This window comes from Candoia aspera, chromosome 14 (assembly GCF_035149785.1).
Source record: "Candoia aspera isolate rCanAsp1 chromosome 14, rCanAsp1.hap2, whole genome shotgun sequence".
NCBI lineage: Eukaryota > Metazoa > Chordata > Lepidosauria > Squamata > Boidae > Candoia > Candoia aspera.
Window position 1 is genome coordinate 10,958,679 of NC_086166.1, and position 15,220 is coordinate 10,973,898.

The 15,220-nt window shown below is 43.4% G+C and overlaps 1 protein-coding gene across 3 annotated transcripts in view; it reads right to left on the minus strand.

The window, feature by feature from the left end:
* CAPN15 (calpain 15) overlaps positions 1-15,220 on the minus strand; it is a 79,542-nt gene that overhangs the window by 38,963 nt on the left and 25,359 nt on the right. Inside the window, exon 2 of one of the 3 annotated variants that reach the window (XM_063315258.1) lies at positions 14,431-14,749. The exons of the other annotated variants lie outside the window; for them this stretch is intronic. Coding sequence (XP_063171328.1) covers positions 14,431-14,606 — 176 coding nt within the window. The 5' untranslated portion in view covers positions 14,607-14,749. The remainder of the gene's footprint in view (positions 1-14,430; positions 14,750-15,220) is intronic. 3 annotated transcript variants of the gene reach the window in all.

The window sequence follows — 15,220 nt, forward strand, 5'->3', positions numbered from 1 at the left end:
CATTTTATCTGCAGAAAAGCCCGAGTTCAACCAGCATCTCTAGGTATGGCTAGAAAAGCTGTACTGCAATGCACTCTACATGGGGCTGCCCTTGGAGAGCATTCAGAAGCTTCAGCTGGTGCAGAATGCAGGTAAGCGGGTAGTAAATGGAGTTGGATATTCAACTCATGTAACACCACTGCTACGTGAGCTGCATTGGTTGCCGGTGTGCTTGCGGGTGCAATTCAAGGTGCTGGTTGTCACCTTTAAAGCCCTTCATGGCTTGGGACCAGGTCACCCAAGGGACCGTCTTCTCCCAGTTGTTTCTGCCTGTCCAATTAGATCTTGTAGGTTGGGTATGCTGTGGGTCCCATCAGCCAAGGAATGTCAGTTGGCGGGAACTAGAAGGCACTCCTTTTCAGCTGTAGCGCATGCCCTCTGGAATATTCTCCCTAGGGCGATTAGGATGTCCCCGACCCTGTTGGCCTTTTGTAAGGCCATGAAGACCTGGTTATGTGCCTGGGTCTGGGGCCCCGAATGTGTGAAAGGTCCTATTTCTTGGTTATATTAACATCTATGCACTTCTTACTTGGTCACCATGTATATTTGTTTTGTAGTTTAATTGTTTTTAATTGAAATTGTTTTAATTGTTTTATAGTTTTTATTGTTGGAAGCCGCTCTGTGTCACTTGCTGAGAAGGGCGGCTATAGAAATCGGATGGATGGATGGATGGATGGATGGATGGATAGATAGATAGATAGATAGATAGATATAGATAGATCTCACTGTGAAACCCAGGCAGAGCAGGACAGAGGGACCATTCTTTCAGGGCCAACTGCATATTTGAAATGTTGAAAGCATGTTGTACATACCCTTGTGCAATTGCTACCCTGTGGTATGTGCAGCCAGTCCCAAAACACTCCTTTACCAGAAGGCAAGCTGGAGAGATTGATCCCCACCACCCACTCTAAGATACCTCCCCACCCATAAAAACTCCCCACCACCTCTGCTTATGTTTCTCTTTTTCTAGACATGGAAGGGCCTCTAATAAACAAACATGGAGCTGAAGCTCTAATAGCCACCATTTGTTTTTTTAAGAACACTCTGGAGTCAATGTGGGGACCAAAAGCATTGTTGGAAATACAGAGTGTGCTTGATTATGCTTGGCAATGTGCTAGCTTCCTGCTTATTTTTTAAATTAAAAATCTAAAAATAATCAGATGGGCCAGAGAAACTGGTGGGTGCCAAGGGTGGTGTTGGCAGGCAGACTAGTGCCCACCAGTACCACTTTGGGAATACAAGGCACAGATCATGCAGAGCTAATGCTGAGCTATATGGACCACCAATCTGACTTACTAGGAAGCTACTTCCTATGCTTTTTTTTAAAACCCGTGTTTTATAAATCGAGAAAGAGCAAGTTCAGTTTTCTGATTAAGACATCCTAATGCAGAAACAAGGTATCAGCCACAGACTTTAAGGATCACTGCTCACGGTTTTAGTTACCAAGCTACTGTACTAACTTACCAATACACTGAGCAAATAAACATATGAATAATGCCATACAAGGAGGTGCATTGTTAGCATGTGCAATAAACCTTCTCCTTTCCCATAACACTCATTGGTACGTGATGGAGCCAACCATAGCTCACAACACATTGTTATGTAGCTCCTGCCTCCTGATTTTGGCTTCTCTTTAGATCATTCTCAAGCAGGAAAAAGCCAGCAACTCCTGATTCAAAAGCATAGGGGGGAACAGCTAGAAACAGGGAGCTAAACAGGCAGAGATTTGATACCCAGCTCATTCACACAGCATGGCAATATTTGTGGACCTCCTATCTTAGTGCTTTACTGGTAGAAATTCAACCTGCTGAGCTTGAGGAGGAGGCTAGGCTATTTGAACACGTTCTGTTCAGAATTACCAATAGGAAAGGTTCAAGCAGATGTCCAAACATCTGAGCACTTTAGCGGGAATAACAGACACCCCAAGGTCTATTTGCAAAATGGGGAGTTTTCAGGCAAGACAAAGTGACAGAACGTCAATGGCGGCACGTTCTGCAGAGTCCTCCCAGGACTGCTGAAAGCATCCACCTCGGAGATCTGCTGCCAAAACTGTGCTAGAAAGCAAGTCACCCATGGTGAAGGAAAGAAGGAAGTCTGATGGAGATATAAATCAAAAGCAGAGGTGCATGTTGTACCTTTTGGCGGGACTCAGAGGCCGCATCTGTGGTTTGTGGGCCAAAGCCCTCCAGTTCCAATCTAGCACATCCAATGAAGCCAAACAAGCCCACATTATGGCTCAGCTTGGCATGTGAATCCAAACAGTGAATAACAGCCAAGCCAAATCCCAGCCTTTGGTCCTTCCAGATCAAGAAAAGTGAGGGTGGATGGCAGGTGAATCACGGAAACCTGAAACACACGCAGGGTGTTCTGGAAGCTTGGCTGAGCCGTTCTGAACTGGCTGCATTTCATCAGAGACGGAATCTGCACCTCTCCCAGCCAAAAAAGCTCACTTCCTGTTCAGCAGCATTTGGCGGAGGGTGACCCCAAAAGCAAGTGCTCTAAAGCCAAATGCAAACTCTGTTCCTGAGATGGAGAAGGGAGAAAATGCACTGCAGCAACTGCCAGATTATCCTCTGCCTCTCAGAGGAGAGATGGCTGTTTGGAGAAGCCAGCATTTTGTATTAACCTTGCAGCCCCCCCTTCCTGTCCCCTCCCACCCACAAGCAGTTTTTCATCTAGCAACCAAGTATTTATTTATTTATTTATTTATTTAGTTCGTTAGTTCGTTAGTTAGTTAGTTATTCATTCATTATCTCGTTAAATTTATTATAGCTGCCCACTCCAGCCAGACTCTGGGTGGTCTACAAAATACAATACTAAATTAAAACACAAAGCACAACATTAGTTGCTCCAACAACAGGAGGACGGACAACCGTGCCGAGAACCACAGCTGCCAGCCTCTGCCTTCCTCGTAGCAGGGTGGGTGGGTAGAACAGAGAGAGACGTACAGCTGTTGCGGGCATTAAGGCTACTTCAGCAGTGCCTTCAGCAGGATCTGGCCAGCTGCAAGCAGGAGGGGGTGAGGTTCACACATATCAGCCCATCCCAGCTGATATGTGAGAGAAACATCTGACCTAATAGGGTTTGTTTCAAGAAAAGGAACTGAAGCTTCCTTCACTGCTTGCAGCTTTTAGGGAAGCACCTCGTCTGTGCAGGCACGGTTGGGCACAACATGCTAAGCTATAAACCATGGTTTACAAACCACAGTGGCTGAGTTCACACATTGCAACAATCCAAAAGTGAAGAAACCACCATCCTAGAGGATTATTTCTAGCACAACCACGGAGCCAGAGAACCCTACAGAATCATACAGCTGGATGGGTCCAGTGCAACCCTGAAGACCAGCCTGGTTAGTTGAAGAATCCAAATTAAAGCACCTTTGCCTGACTGGCTGCCTCCCCTCTACATGAACACATCAGACAGGCAGGAGCCCATTTCCAGTGTAAAACACTGGCAGAGATTTTCAACAAGCAACTTCCTGATGGCTGGAATCATATCCTGCATCCCAAACATAAAGACAGAGGCATGAAGATGGTTGAAAATCCTTCTCTTCCTCCTCCTGCATTCACCCAAACTGCATTTAGTTTGCTTCCCACCCCACACAGCAGCAGATGAAAACGCTTAACAGCTCTCCCTATTCTTTCCCGCCCTCCATTAGAGGCAATGAGACTCCCAAGCCGACTCTCTGACCGCCACTTACTTTCCTTAAGCCATCCTTCCATTCTGGTTTATTAGAGCAATTAATAGAGGGGAGAGCCATTACTGATTGGAGACTTGAATCGTTTCAGGATATCCATGAGTTGAATAGGCTAGCCTCATCTCTGAGCAGCTCCGAGCATTGAGGTAACAATGCAGAGTCAGAGGGGCGCTGATCTAAAACGTCCCATTGGAAGAACACCATCCACCTGGTCCTAGGAAAGCTCTCCCCTTCCACACCTCACAGCGGCTGGCCACACCCACCAAAACAGAGCTTGCTTTAGCAGACCTCTTCTCCAGACTGATGCTATGAACTATGAGGTCCCTGCACTCTAACGAGACAACTCTACCCTACCCAGGCTGAGCTCCACCTCTTTAATCTCCATGAAACCGGACAAGGGGAAAACAAGCACATTCTGCTGTAAGTATTCTCAAACACGCGGTATAAACAGTTATTTTATTAGGCTTAAGTGCCACTCCAACTGCTGACCGACTCTGCACAGCTCACAATCCTGCCATGTGCATACAGGATTAAACAATAAAAAATACAACCCATATAAATAACAGACATTAATGTTTACAAATCAATAGCAAAATATTCCTATGTTGAGGAGCCATAAAAACTAATATAATCAATATGCATACACAGGAGGAATCTCTCTCAATTTGTCTCCCTCTCAAAGGCCTGCTGAAATAAACAGGTTTTGACTGCTTCCCTGAATCCCAATAATGTTGGGGCAAGGTGAATCTCTGGAGAGATTCTGTTCCAGAGAGCCATTAGGAGCTTTAAAGGTGCAACTAACAATTTGAATCATACCTGGGAGCCGAATGGTAACCAGGGTGTTCTACAGGTGATACAACACACATCCATCTCTACTCCAGGACTGGACCAGCATTCTGGACCAGCTGTAGCTTCAAGTGAGCTACAAGGGCAGCCCGAACAGTCCAAACAGGAGGTGACTAAGGCATGAATGATTGTGAGAACCTCCTGTTTCAGAAAAAGTCATAACTGGCACACTACTGTAGATGAAGCTGTCAAAGGCCTTCCTGGCTGCCACTTGCTCTTTGAGCAGGAGCTAAGAGTCCAGGAGGACTCTCATATTACAAACCAAATTTGGAGTGGGGGAGCATGACCCTATCCAGAACTAGAGATAGAATATCCCTGAAGTAAGATAGCTTCCAAACTTACAACAACTTTGTCTTGCTGGGATCGAGCCGTAAGTTTGTTTCTCCCCATCTGGACCCTGATAGACACCACCCACTGCAATAGCATCTTGACTCCCTTGGCCAAGGATCAAATATACAACTGGGTATCATTAGCATATTAATTATTTAAACCTGTGCTGGTGGGTGACCTCATCCTATGATTCCATGTATTGTAAATGTTAAATAAAAGTGGGGAGGATATTGAGCCTAAGGGCTTGGCCTCTTCTCACCCATTAACTAGTACTGCTCCTTCAAGGAAGGTGAACCACCACTGTAAAACAGTGGTCCCCACTCCCAATCCTTGAAGGCAGAAGGATAACATGATTGATAGCATCCAAAGCTACTGAAAGATTAAGCAGGACCAGGAGAGTAAACCCAGCATTATGGTTGCATCATGAACATTATCACTTTGTTGTTGTTTATTCGTTCAGTCGCTTCTGACTCTTCGTGACTTCATGGACCAGCCCATGCCAGAGCTTCCTGTCAGTCGTCAATGCCCCCAGCTCCCCCAGGGACGAATCTGTCACCTCTAGAATGTTATCCATCCATCTTGCCCTTGCTCAGCCCCTTTTCCTTTTGCCCTCCACTCGCCCTAGCATCAGCATCTTCTCCAGGGTGTCCTGTCTTCTCATTATGTGGCCAAAGTATTTCAGTTTGGCCTTTAATATCATTCCCTCAAGTGAGCAGTCTGGCTTTATTTCCTGAAGTATGGACTGGTTTGATCTTCTTGCAGTCCAAGGCACTCTCAGAATTTTCCTCCAACACCACAGTTCAAAAGCATCTATCTTCCTTCGCTCAGCCTTCCTTATGGTCCAGCTCTCGCAGCCATGTTACTATGGGGAACACCATTGCTTTAACTATGCGGGCCTTTGTTGTCAGTGTGATGTCTCTGCTCTTAACTGTTTTATCGAGATTTGTCATTGCTCTTCTCCCAAGGATTAAGCGTCTTCTGATTTCCTGACTGCAGTCAGCATCTGCAGTAATCTTTGCACCTAGGAATACAAAGTCTTTCACTGCTTCTACATTTTCTTCCTCTATATGCCAGTTATCAATCAAGCTGGTTGCCATAATCTTGGTTTTTTTAGGTTTAGCTGCAAGCCAGCTTTTGCACTTTCTTCTTTCACCTTCATCATAAGGCTCCTCAGTTCCTCTTCGCTTTCAGCCATCAATGTGGTTGAACATTATTGCTAATCTATACAAATCTTAGGGTATCTTTTCTGTACACCTTTTTAACAGCTAGGCTTTGAAAAAGTAGGAGACACTATACAGATAATAGACATTTGTTATTAAATTAAAAAACAGGGCCCTTGGGTTCAGGGAACAGTAAAAAGAAGATCTTCTAAGACAGGTAGATAAGCCTTCCCCCCCAACAATTTACGGAAGCTATATTTACTCTATTTATCCAAAAGGAAGATTAGGGTGGGTTTTTTTTTCTTTCCCCTCTCAAAATAATTACCTTTGAAATGGGAAGATTATCTTAAATTTAAAAAAAAGGAAGTAGGCAAAATTGAAAATGAAAAGCAGCTACTAAAAAAAAAAGAGGAAGTCATTTCCATCTTGCTGGGAGTCAGGACTCTAGAAAAATGCCAGGAGTCCATGAATGGAAAGTATGTGTGGGCTCCAAACATTCACATAATGGCAACAGCTTCCCTCTCTTGCTCCGCTGCAGACACTCAGCTTCTACACGTAGAAAACATATGGTTCTTTTCCTTTCCTCTTATTTCATCTCTACCCTATTTTGTCCCCTTTCCCTTCCCTTCCCAGATCACGTTTCTCCCACACCTTGATCTCCATCTTGTTCTTTTTCTTCTTTGCTAGAAAGGGCTGTGTGTGTGTTAAGCATGAGTGCATTTGGGTATATGTGTTGAGACAGAATGGCCTATATGTAAGAGGAAGAATTGTGCATTGTCAGGCAGTGTGTAGATGCAGATGGGGGAGAAATTCATTTTAGAGATGGGGTACCTTATTTCATAGGCAGTTCATTTTGATCGGTGGTTAGTAACTCGAAAATATAGGACAAATAAACAGTCCTGATCCAGCCCTTTTGGGGAGTGTGACTTCTGGCCAATGGGTTTATAGGTGCATATATCTATGTCTATGCAAGCATTTATCACACAGACACTTTTAGAGAGGAGTTAAAAATCTCTGAGGGTGGCAGCTCTAGGTCGACAAGGTAGAAGAGCTAAGGAACTGTAGATGTTGTCTGTGCGTATGTGTTTATTTGTTTATTAAAGGATCATCTTAAATTTGGCCTCATCTTCCTTATGGGTAAATACAGTAGAATTCCTAGCTGGCTGGTGTTTGGTTTTGTCTTTTTTACACTTGTTACAAGGTACAATGGCAAAATAAGCAGAAGAAATACAAGAAGCTGCCTTACCTTAAATGGAGCCAGGCTGATGCTCCATTAAGCTCAGCATCCTATTACAGACTAACAGCCATTCTCCAGAGATTGAGATGGAAACTTCCCAAACCCTACCTGGAATACTGGGGATTAAACCTGGCCATTTTGCATGCAAAGCAAGTGGTCTATTGCTGAGCTGTAACCCTTCCCTTGGGAGAAGAACAAAAAAATGATGGTAAACAATGGATGCTCTGTGGGAACAGCAAAGCTGTGATGGGGGCACAGCAGCTCCCCCAGATGGATGGGGACTATAACTCTTGGACTCCCCCAGCCAGCTTTGGACACGATGACCTGAAATAAAACAAAAATGAATTCCTTCACATTTGGCCAGACTGGGGAAGGTTGGCGACAACTGTGAAATCTTGGGCTACTCTAGAGTGCTTTTTATTCTTTCATTTCAAGCCAACTGTTTCAAATAAGTGCACTTTTGATCCTAACCACCTACAGAAGCAGACAAAGACCTACTCTGAGCAGTTTTACCTCCACTGAAAGCCATCAATGGCTCTCAAGTTTGTAGGGAGAGAACAGACACTCCACCAGTCTAACAAATGTTCTCAGCAAAGACACACTGACAAATTGGTCAAGTCAGTCTCAGAAGCAGCCACAATGGATGTTCAGACTGAAATTGTTGCACCTCTTGTGATCAGAAGGCAATTAAGACCTGTAGTTATCCAGGTTCCAACATCCACTGCTGGTTGAGCCCTGCAAACTGGTAACTACAGACAGGCAAGACAAGTTGCACTGCCTCACTGTTTGGGATATGGCAGATGCTCTTATTAAATTTCAGGTAAGCTTCCAGCTTGCCCTCCAGGCCAAGACCAAATACTTCAATGGGACACTATGCCAGGATGAGTGTGGCATTCACTCGGGGCACTGAAGTCCATGATGGAAAAGAAAGAGGCTTTCATTCTAGAGTAGCTAATAACGATTTCCCTTCATTGGCCAGTTTCAGTGCCAACAGCAAGAGAAACATTACCTTTGCTGGCAGCGGGACAGCATGCGATTGTTACTCAATACCCTGCCCTGCTCCTACCAAACACAAGAAATGCAAGAAAAAGGTATAGCTGCTGTTAGGGAACACCCATGAGGGTTTGCCAGTGAGAGAAAGGAAAAAAGCTCCTTTACAGAGATTTATCCTGAACGCAAAGGAGCAGAAGTCCCACGGAAAGGAGTTGAAAAAAAATAATACATCCCAGGAATCTGGTAGCTCCCAAATGTTACTCAGATTCAGGAAGGAAGGCAGGCAAGCAGGCAGGCAGGCTCTGAAGGAAGTACCTGGAAAGGTAAAATACATTTGATTGGCTTTTCCAATTTGCCTTGGAAAAACCAAGGCAAATTGAATATGAAACTGGAGAGAATTTATGTTAAGTGGCTTTGTATCACATGCCTCCGTTTTCAGCTTGCTTCTCCTATTCCTGCTGGGAAGCACCAGAATTCAGAGAGCATCTTATATTAATTACACTGGAAAAAAAACATGCTCCAGCAGATAGCAGAGCATTATGGAGACTATTTTCCAATACTGACATCACGGATAGTACCCCCAAAACAAGTAGTTGGGAAAAACATTTGCAGAGTTTCATCTTCTGTCTTTGCCCCTGAGCCTCACCCTGAGAGAGAGACAGAAATAACACGGCATCTGCAGAGAGCTCTAGTCAAAGTCAGAGAAACGAATACGGTAAGGGAACACATTACTATGCCTGATCATCTTTGGCCATTATTTTCCCTTTAAAAAATTGCCTTTGAACTGCTTGCATCACAATAAACAGAGTAATCTCAGTACAGAGTTGGAGAGCAGAGATAACATACCAGGTCTGATATCTTGGAGTAAAGACAGTCCTTGGACTAAAGGCAGCATATAATAAAGTTGAACAATTAGAATTTTCTATGGTAGACTAACTTAAATAGCAATTTCTTTACAAAACCGTTCCTTCACGCAAGCGCTTTTAGACTTGGGGCATATTTCGGGTGAGCAATACAATGCATAAACAGCAGGAGCCTAAGGTCACATCACATCTATGCATAGAATGCAGCAATAAGCATGCAAATGCCTGAGTAACAATTCCAGCATGGTTTCTGCACTAAAACGGGATGACTTCCCACAATCAAGCTGTACCTGTGTTATCCCAGTCAGACAGAAACTGGAAGACATTTTTGCCCTTATCATGCTCTGCCTGGAAATCTCAGCACAACACAGGTCTAATTAATACCTGGAAAAACGATGCACAGAAGCCTCTCTTCCCAACTTGTAGATTAAACTCATAGCCTGGTTTGAATGATAAGAGATTCATAGGAAAAGCCAAGGGCCCTTCTAGCTTCAGACAAATAGCACAGCTGTAAGATATGCCTGCTGGGAAAGGCTATTTGACAACGCGACTGAAAAGCCAGCTGAACAAAGAGGGCAGAACGCCTTCTGCTAAGCTTTCACGTTTTACTCATTAAAATTAAAAGGTTTATAGTTGGTTCAGGGTACAGAACCAACTGTACATCCGACAACCATCACAGCTGCACCAAAAGAAGAGTGCTATCATTCTGCAGATTGGAAAACAAGCTACTGTGCAACCAGGGGATTAAATCCAGAAAGGCCTTCCAAACATTAGGTAATACTATCCAAAGTGGCTTCTAATGTCTCTGTATCTACCTAAAATTGAGCTCTGACTGTTTTATATATAAAAAACCACCTACCTCTTCAGTCTTGCTTCTGGCTTCCTAAGGAACTGATGTGGTCTGATTATGGCTGAAGACAGAACGTGCCACCAGATATATTTTGTAAACATGGAGGAAATCGCCAACGTTGTTTCTTTGTCCCCAGTAGCCCTTGGCACATCTTGGAATTTGTTTGACACTCAGTGAGATGGACCTAATTTTATCTCTAACTCTCTCATAAGATGCTGAGTAGGCAAAATGCAGACTTTAGGACAAATATATCATGCCCATCTTTTTCAATCCCACTCCTTCTGGGTTTTCCACACAACTTCTAACTAGAGAAAGACTTAGGAGAACTCAAATATCTGCTCAAACTTTATGATTTTTTTTTGGCTGGTCCTAAAGTGCTTTTAAGTTGTCACTTTTGGATTATTTCCACTATGAAAAAAAGCACTTAAAAGTGGACAAAATGAATACTACAGCTCCACTGGTTTTTTCCCCCCCATCCTTCCATGCTTACCTTAAAAGGAAGCATTTTCTCTCTGCTTTTTTTCTGGGATCCTTAATTGTCTATCCTCTGGTTTCTCCACTTTTTCTTACAAACTGTTCTTGGCTTGTATTGTCCTGAAAATTACTCCAACTATACAGTCCATTCGGATTGTATTTCCCCAGTACTTCTGACATGTTTTTTCAATTTTTTCTAATCTAGCCTTCTAATAAAATATATGTTGCAAAGCCTTACGATTCAGAGGAATTCTCTTGTGAGGAGGTTCAACTGTGCAAGCATAACAGCCCTTGAATAATTCCATTAGTAATGTACAAATCTATAGAAGCATGCTTTTGTGCAACCAGGAAAAAAATCAGAGGAAAAGCAAAACAATTGACAGCAACAAACAGTGAAAAAAATGGGTACACTCATAGCAGAAGGACAAGAAAATACGAAGTCGCGATTAGCTTTACTTATAGCCAGTGAGAAGCAAAGGAAAGAGTGACACATTAACACCAAGAGGGGAGATCAGTTCAAGTCTTTGCCCATTGGGGCATCTTAGTCTCTGCTTAGTCTAGTAATCAGAGATTATTTGTTTTTTAAATTGTATTCCTCCAGAGATGTTAGAGAAGCAAGATTCTCACAAGATGCTAATTTTGTAAGGTACCTGAAAGAGGGAGACAGAGAATGATGGATGAACATGAATGGTGCAAGATCACCCAAGAGAACTTCATGGCTGTGGGAATTCAAGCCTGAATTTCCAGGTTCATCGCTCAACCCTTTAGCCACGTTACCACATGGATTCTTTCTTTCAACTTGTCCAAGGAACAGCAATCACCAACCAGATAAATGTGTAAATTACAAGACCAGAAAGGTTCTAACTCAGAATCAACTCAATTTCCCTGTGATACTCAGTGCCACTTTGTGTAGATGAGATCTGTGTAAAATTCCTGTTGCATCAATGGCCATGTTTGGCCAACATTAGTAATATGAGCAAATACTCTTTCCTTCTGCTGTTCAGTGTGTCCAAAAAACTCTAGCACTAGAAAAAACACATTAGCTGCATCAATATGCACCAATTGCTATGCTGTTGCTATACACAAAGCCAATCAGATAGAAGTCCGAACTCCATGCTATGGCATCACACAATGTAATAATCTAGGCTTTTAAGCACAAAAACTAGATATGAGAAATTGCTAGATGGAAGTAAAACCACTGTGTGCACAGAGAACTAATCTTCCTGTACACATTTTTCCATTTACTATTCGGGGGGATCCGGCTTATAATCCATGCTTTCTCCATCTGAAACCGCACTATTCAAAAGTTTATCTTGCCTCTTCACCTTCTCTTGTCACGTGGAGTTTTCACAGCTCACACGAGACAAAATGTGGAAGAAAATGCGCAGTGGAAAGCAATACGGAAAGTCACACAACAGAAAAGTGGCAGAGGTTGAAAGAAAAGTTTGTTTTTGGTATTATTAACTTCCTGGTCACCTGATTAAACAAAAAAGTGCTGAAAATTATGTGGCTGTCACTGAAACTCTGAAAGAAAATTCAAAGTCAATCTTGAAAATAAATTTAAAAAAAGAAACAAAACAGGAGTGTTTTGCCACAACGATTCCCGCAAGTCTGCATGCTACAGAAGATGCACACAAACTCAAGGATCATAGCAACAAGCAACACACACACACACACCCCTCACAGCAAATGTTTTCCAAGACATAGCAGCTCAGGGAAAGGAGGAAGTTGCTGTTTTTAAACAGGCAGCAGTCTCCGTACAGGCTAAGAAAGATGCATGGTGCTTCAACAAGTAGGAAAGCTATAAAAAGCCAGAATTAATCATAAGTTCCAATATTCTTAGCGCACAACATGGCAGATTTCAACACTCCTCCCCCTCCCCCCCTTCTTTCAGTTAAAACATTGCTAGGTTCGCTCAACATAATTTTCAACCTGCAAAAAGGTTACACAGAGACTGTCATCCTTCTTACTTACCCACCCCCACCCCCAGATGAAGGCACATTTTAATTGCTGCTGGGAGAAGTGAGGGGGAATACATTTTATAGCCAGCTGTTCCTACTAGTAAGCTTCATGGCAGAGGAACAAAATCAGGAAATAGACAGGAAATTGGTTTTGTGGACTATTCTTGGGGCTATGTTCTCCATGAATCTGGCTTGCTGGCTACACTGACTGTGAAACCAGTCCCTCTAGATCAATGTTTCTCAACCTTGGCAACTTTAAGGCATGTGGACTCCAACTCCCAGAATTCCCTAGCCAGCAAGGCTGGCTAGGGAATTCTGGGAGCTGAAGTCCATGCGTCTTAAAGTTACCAAATTGCTCTAGATATTAGGAATCACTGGACATCTTCTATGCCTCCCTAGTGGGTAAATTTGTACCAAGGAGATGTATTCTCCAGTTCAGGGATAAATTATTTATTATTTAGGGCAAATAATCTGGAGAAAATGGGAATCCAAAAGACCAAAGGTGAGAAACAGTGTCCTGGTGATTGCGCAACAGCAAAAAGTCAAGAGCTAGAAGATTTACAGTGTCCAAAGTTGATAAACCTTCCCTGAAGGGGGACTTTCACTAAGCTCAGAATTTAGTTCCTTATTGCTTTAATAGTAGAGAGCAGAAACACAATTTCAAACTGCCTGGAATGTGTCTGTATCTATAGAATCAGCCAAGCAGAGGATGACACCTTAGTAATTCAATTTCCCTCTGTCTCAATATTTAACCTTTAGATTATAGATAGGGAGGGTTTGGGTTGAAAAAAAAAAGTCATGATCTGGCCAATTAATTTAATATAAACATGGAAATTATTCAGGCAGGAATGCCTCTGGTTAAACCTGATGCAACCTTTTCTACCCGGATTTTTCACCAAACCAATGTATTTGCTCCAAGTAGCATAGGCAGCACAACGAGACAGTGTGCAGGGTCCCAGCAAGTTTGTTTTATGGCGTATTAGTAAAGGCACCAAGGGAAGGGGCTCCTTCTCCTGGCAAAAAGGGTAGCTACAAATTACCTGTCCATGTTAGTTTTGAGTTGGCCTTACTGGAATGTAACAGTATGATTCTTCTGCTTGGAATAAGTCAGAGTGGGAGGTTAAACAAGCCATGTGCTCCCTACCTTGCTTATTCCAGCTGGAAAAAAACAGGACTTCATGTGAAGATAGGAGGGTGTCCTCAGAACCATCCATCCATAGCTCATTTGCATCTGTGCCTCTTGGGAGAAATAACTCCTGGGCTTGTTGGCAGCTAAGCCATGACCTAGGTTTATCTTGCTGTCTGAGTGAGCTCTATAAACTTAATTTGGGTAATGGCTGAAATACACAGACTTAAACTGAAGAAAAGCCACATTTATACCAGGCCGGTCTGATCCAAACTGCTGATTGCCGGTGGCTGGGGCTGCTGCTTCCAGAACGGGTGAGGGGCTCTAGGATCCGAAACACATGACCCAATGCAGGTAGCTGTTCAAGGACAACCTCACCTTCACAACCTCAAGGAGGTCCTACAAATTCCTTCCCTGGTGATACTGTAACTGCCTTTACAGGAAGCGGCTGGACTGTCCTAAATAGGAAGCAGGCCCTAACAAGCAAGCAGAAATCCGCAGAAACTAAATTCACATGATCTAAATTATGTGTTCATGCTTCCCTAGAGATATATATCAGAGTCCATCCAGAGGAACCATCTGAAAATATGATATTGACTTCTATAACACCAGCACCTCCATCTTTAAGATGCTACTCCCACACAATGTCTCATGCCACAAGCAGCCAGTATAGCTATCATGCACATTAACATGTAACACATTTCATGTAACACATTTCAGTTGCATCCAGCTGAGTTGTGTGGCTGGGTTGGAAGTTTTTCCATGGCCTTTAATGGAGCTGCAGTTGGAACCCACCAGCCCTGGGTTTTAAACAGAGCTGAGATGAGATCAAGCTCCTTCCCCAGCTTTCTTACCTTCGTGCCCGGTGATTCACGTGCGGATGTTGCCGTGTTATAAGGGCACTTTCCCAAACAGGGCCACCGTGGTTACTCCTATACCAGCTTGCCGCCAGATGCCCGGGATAGGTTGGGCCAGTGAAGCCATGGTCCGACTCCGTCTCGGCGGCCAGTGATGAGGCTGAGCTGCCCATGGCTCCCCCCAACCCCGGGTTGGGCCAAGATTTACTCTAGGTTAGGTCCAGGCTAGCGGCATGAGCTGTCGGCCTGAAAGGATGAAGAGTTGCAGCATGGAGTGGAGCAAAAGATCCAACAACTGGAGAAAAGGAGGCTGGTGCTGATTGAAAAACAGAAACAGAAACACAAAACAAGAGGAAAGGGAGAGAAGAGAAACAGAGAAAGAGAAAGAAAGAAGGTATGATTTTCTTTCAAACCAATGAAGTGACATTTCTAAGAGTTTGTCCAAAAAATAAATAAACCAAACTAGGGATGGCGTCCATGATAATCAATACTAAGGTAGGCTTCATACGGAGCAATTCAGACTTAAATGTGTGAACTGGGGGGAATGGAAACAAATCTTGTCATGAAAGCAGGCATGTGAGAAGGAGGGGGCTCACTGGCTTTTCAATTATAGTCTAGGGAACCCCGTCATTTCTTGGAAACTTGTGAAAGGGAGAAGCTTAATCAGAAGATGGGTAATGGCAGATAGCTGAAAGATGGCTTCTTAATAGCTGTAAAGCTCATACTGGTTAAAGAGGAAATGGAAGAACTGGTTAAGTGAAATGAAACACACTTGATTAGTGCAGCA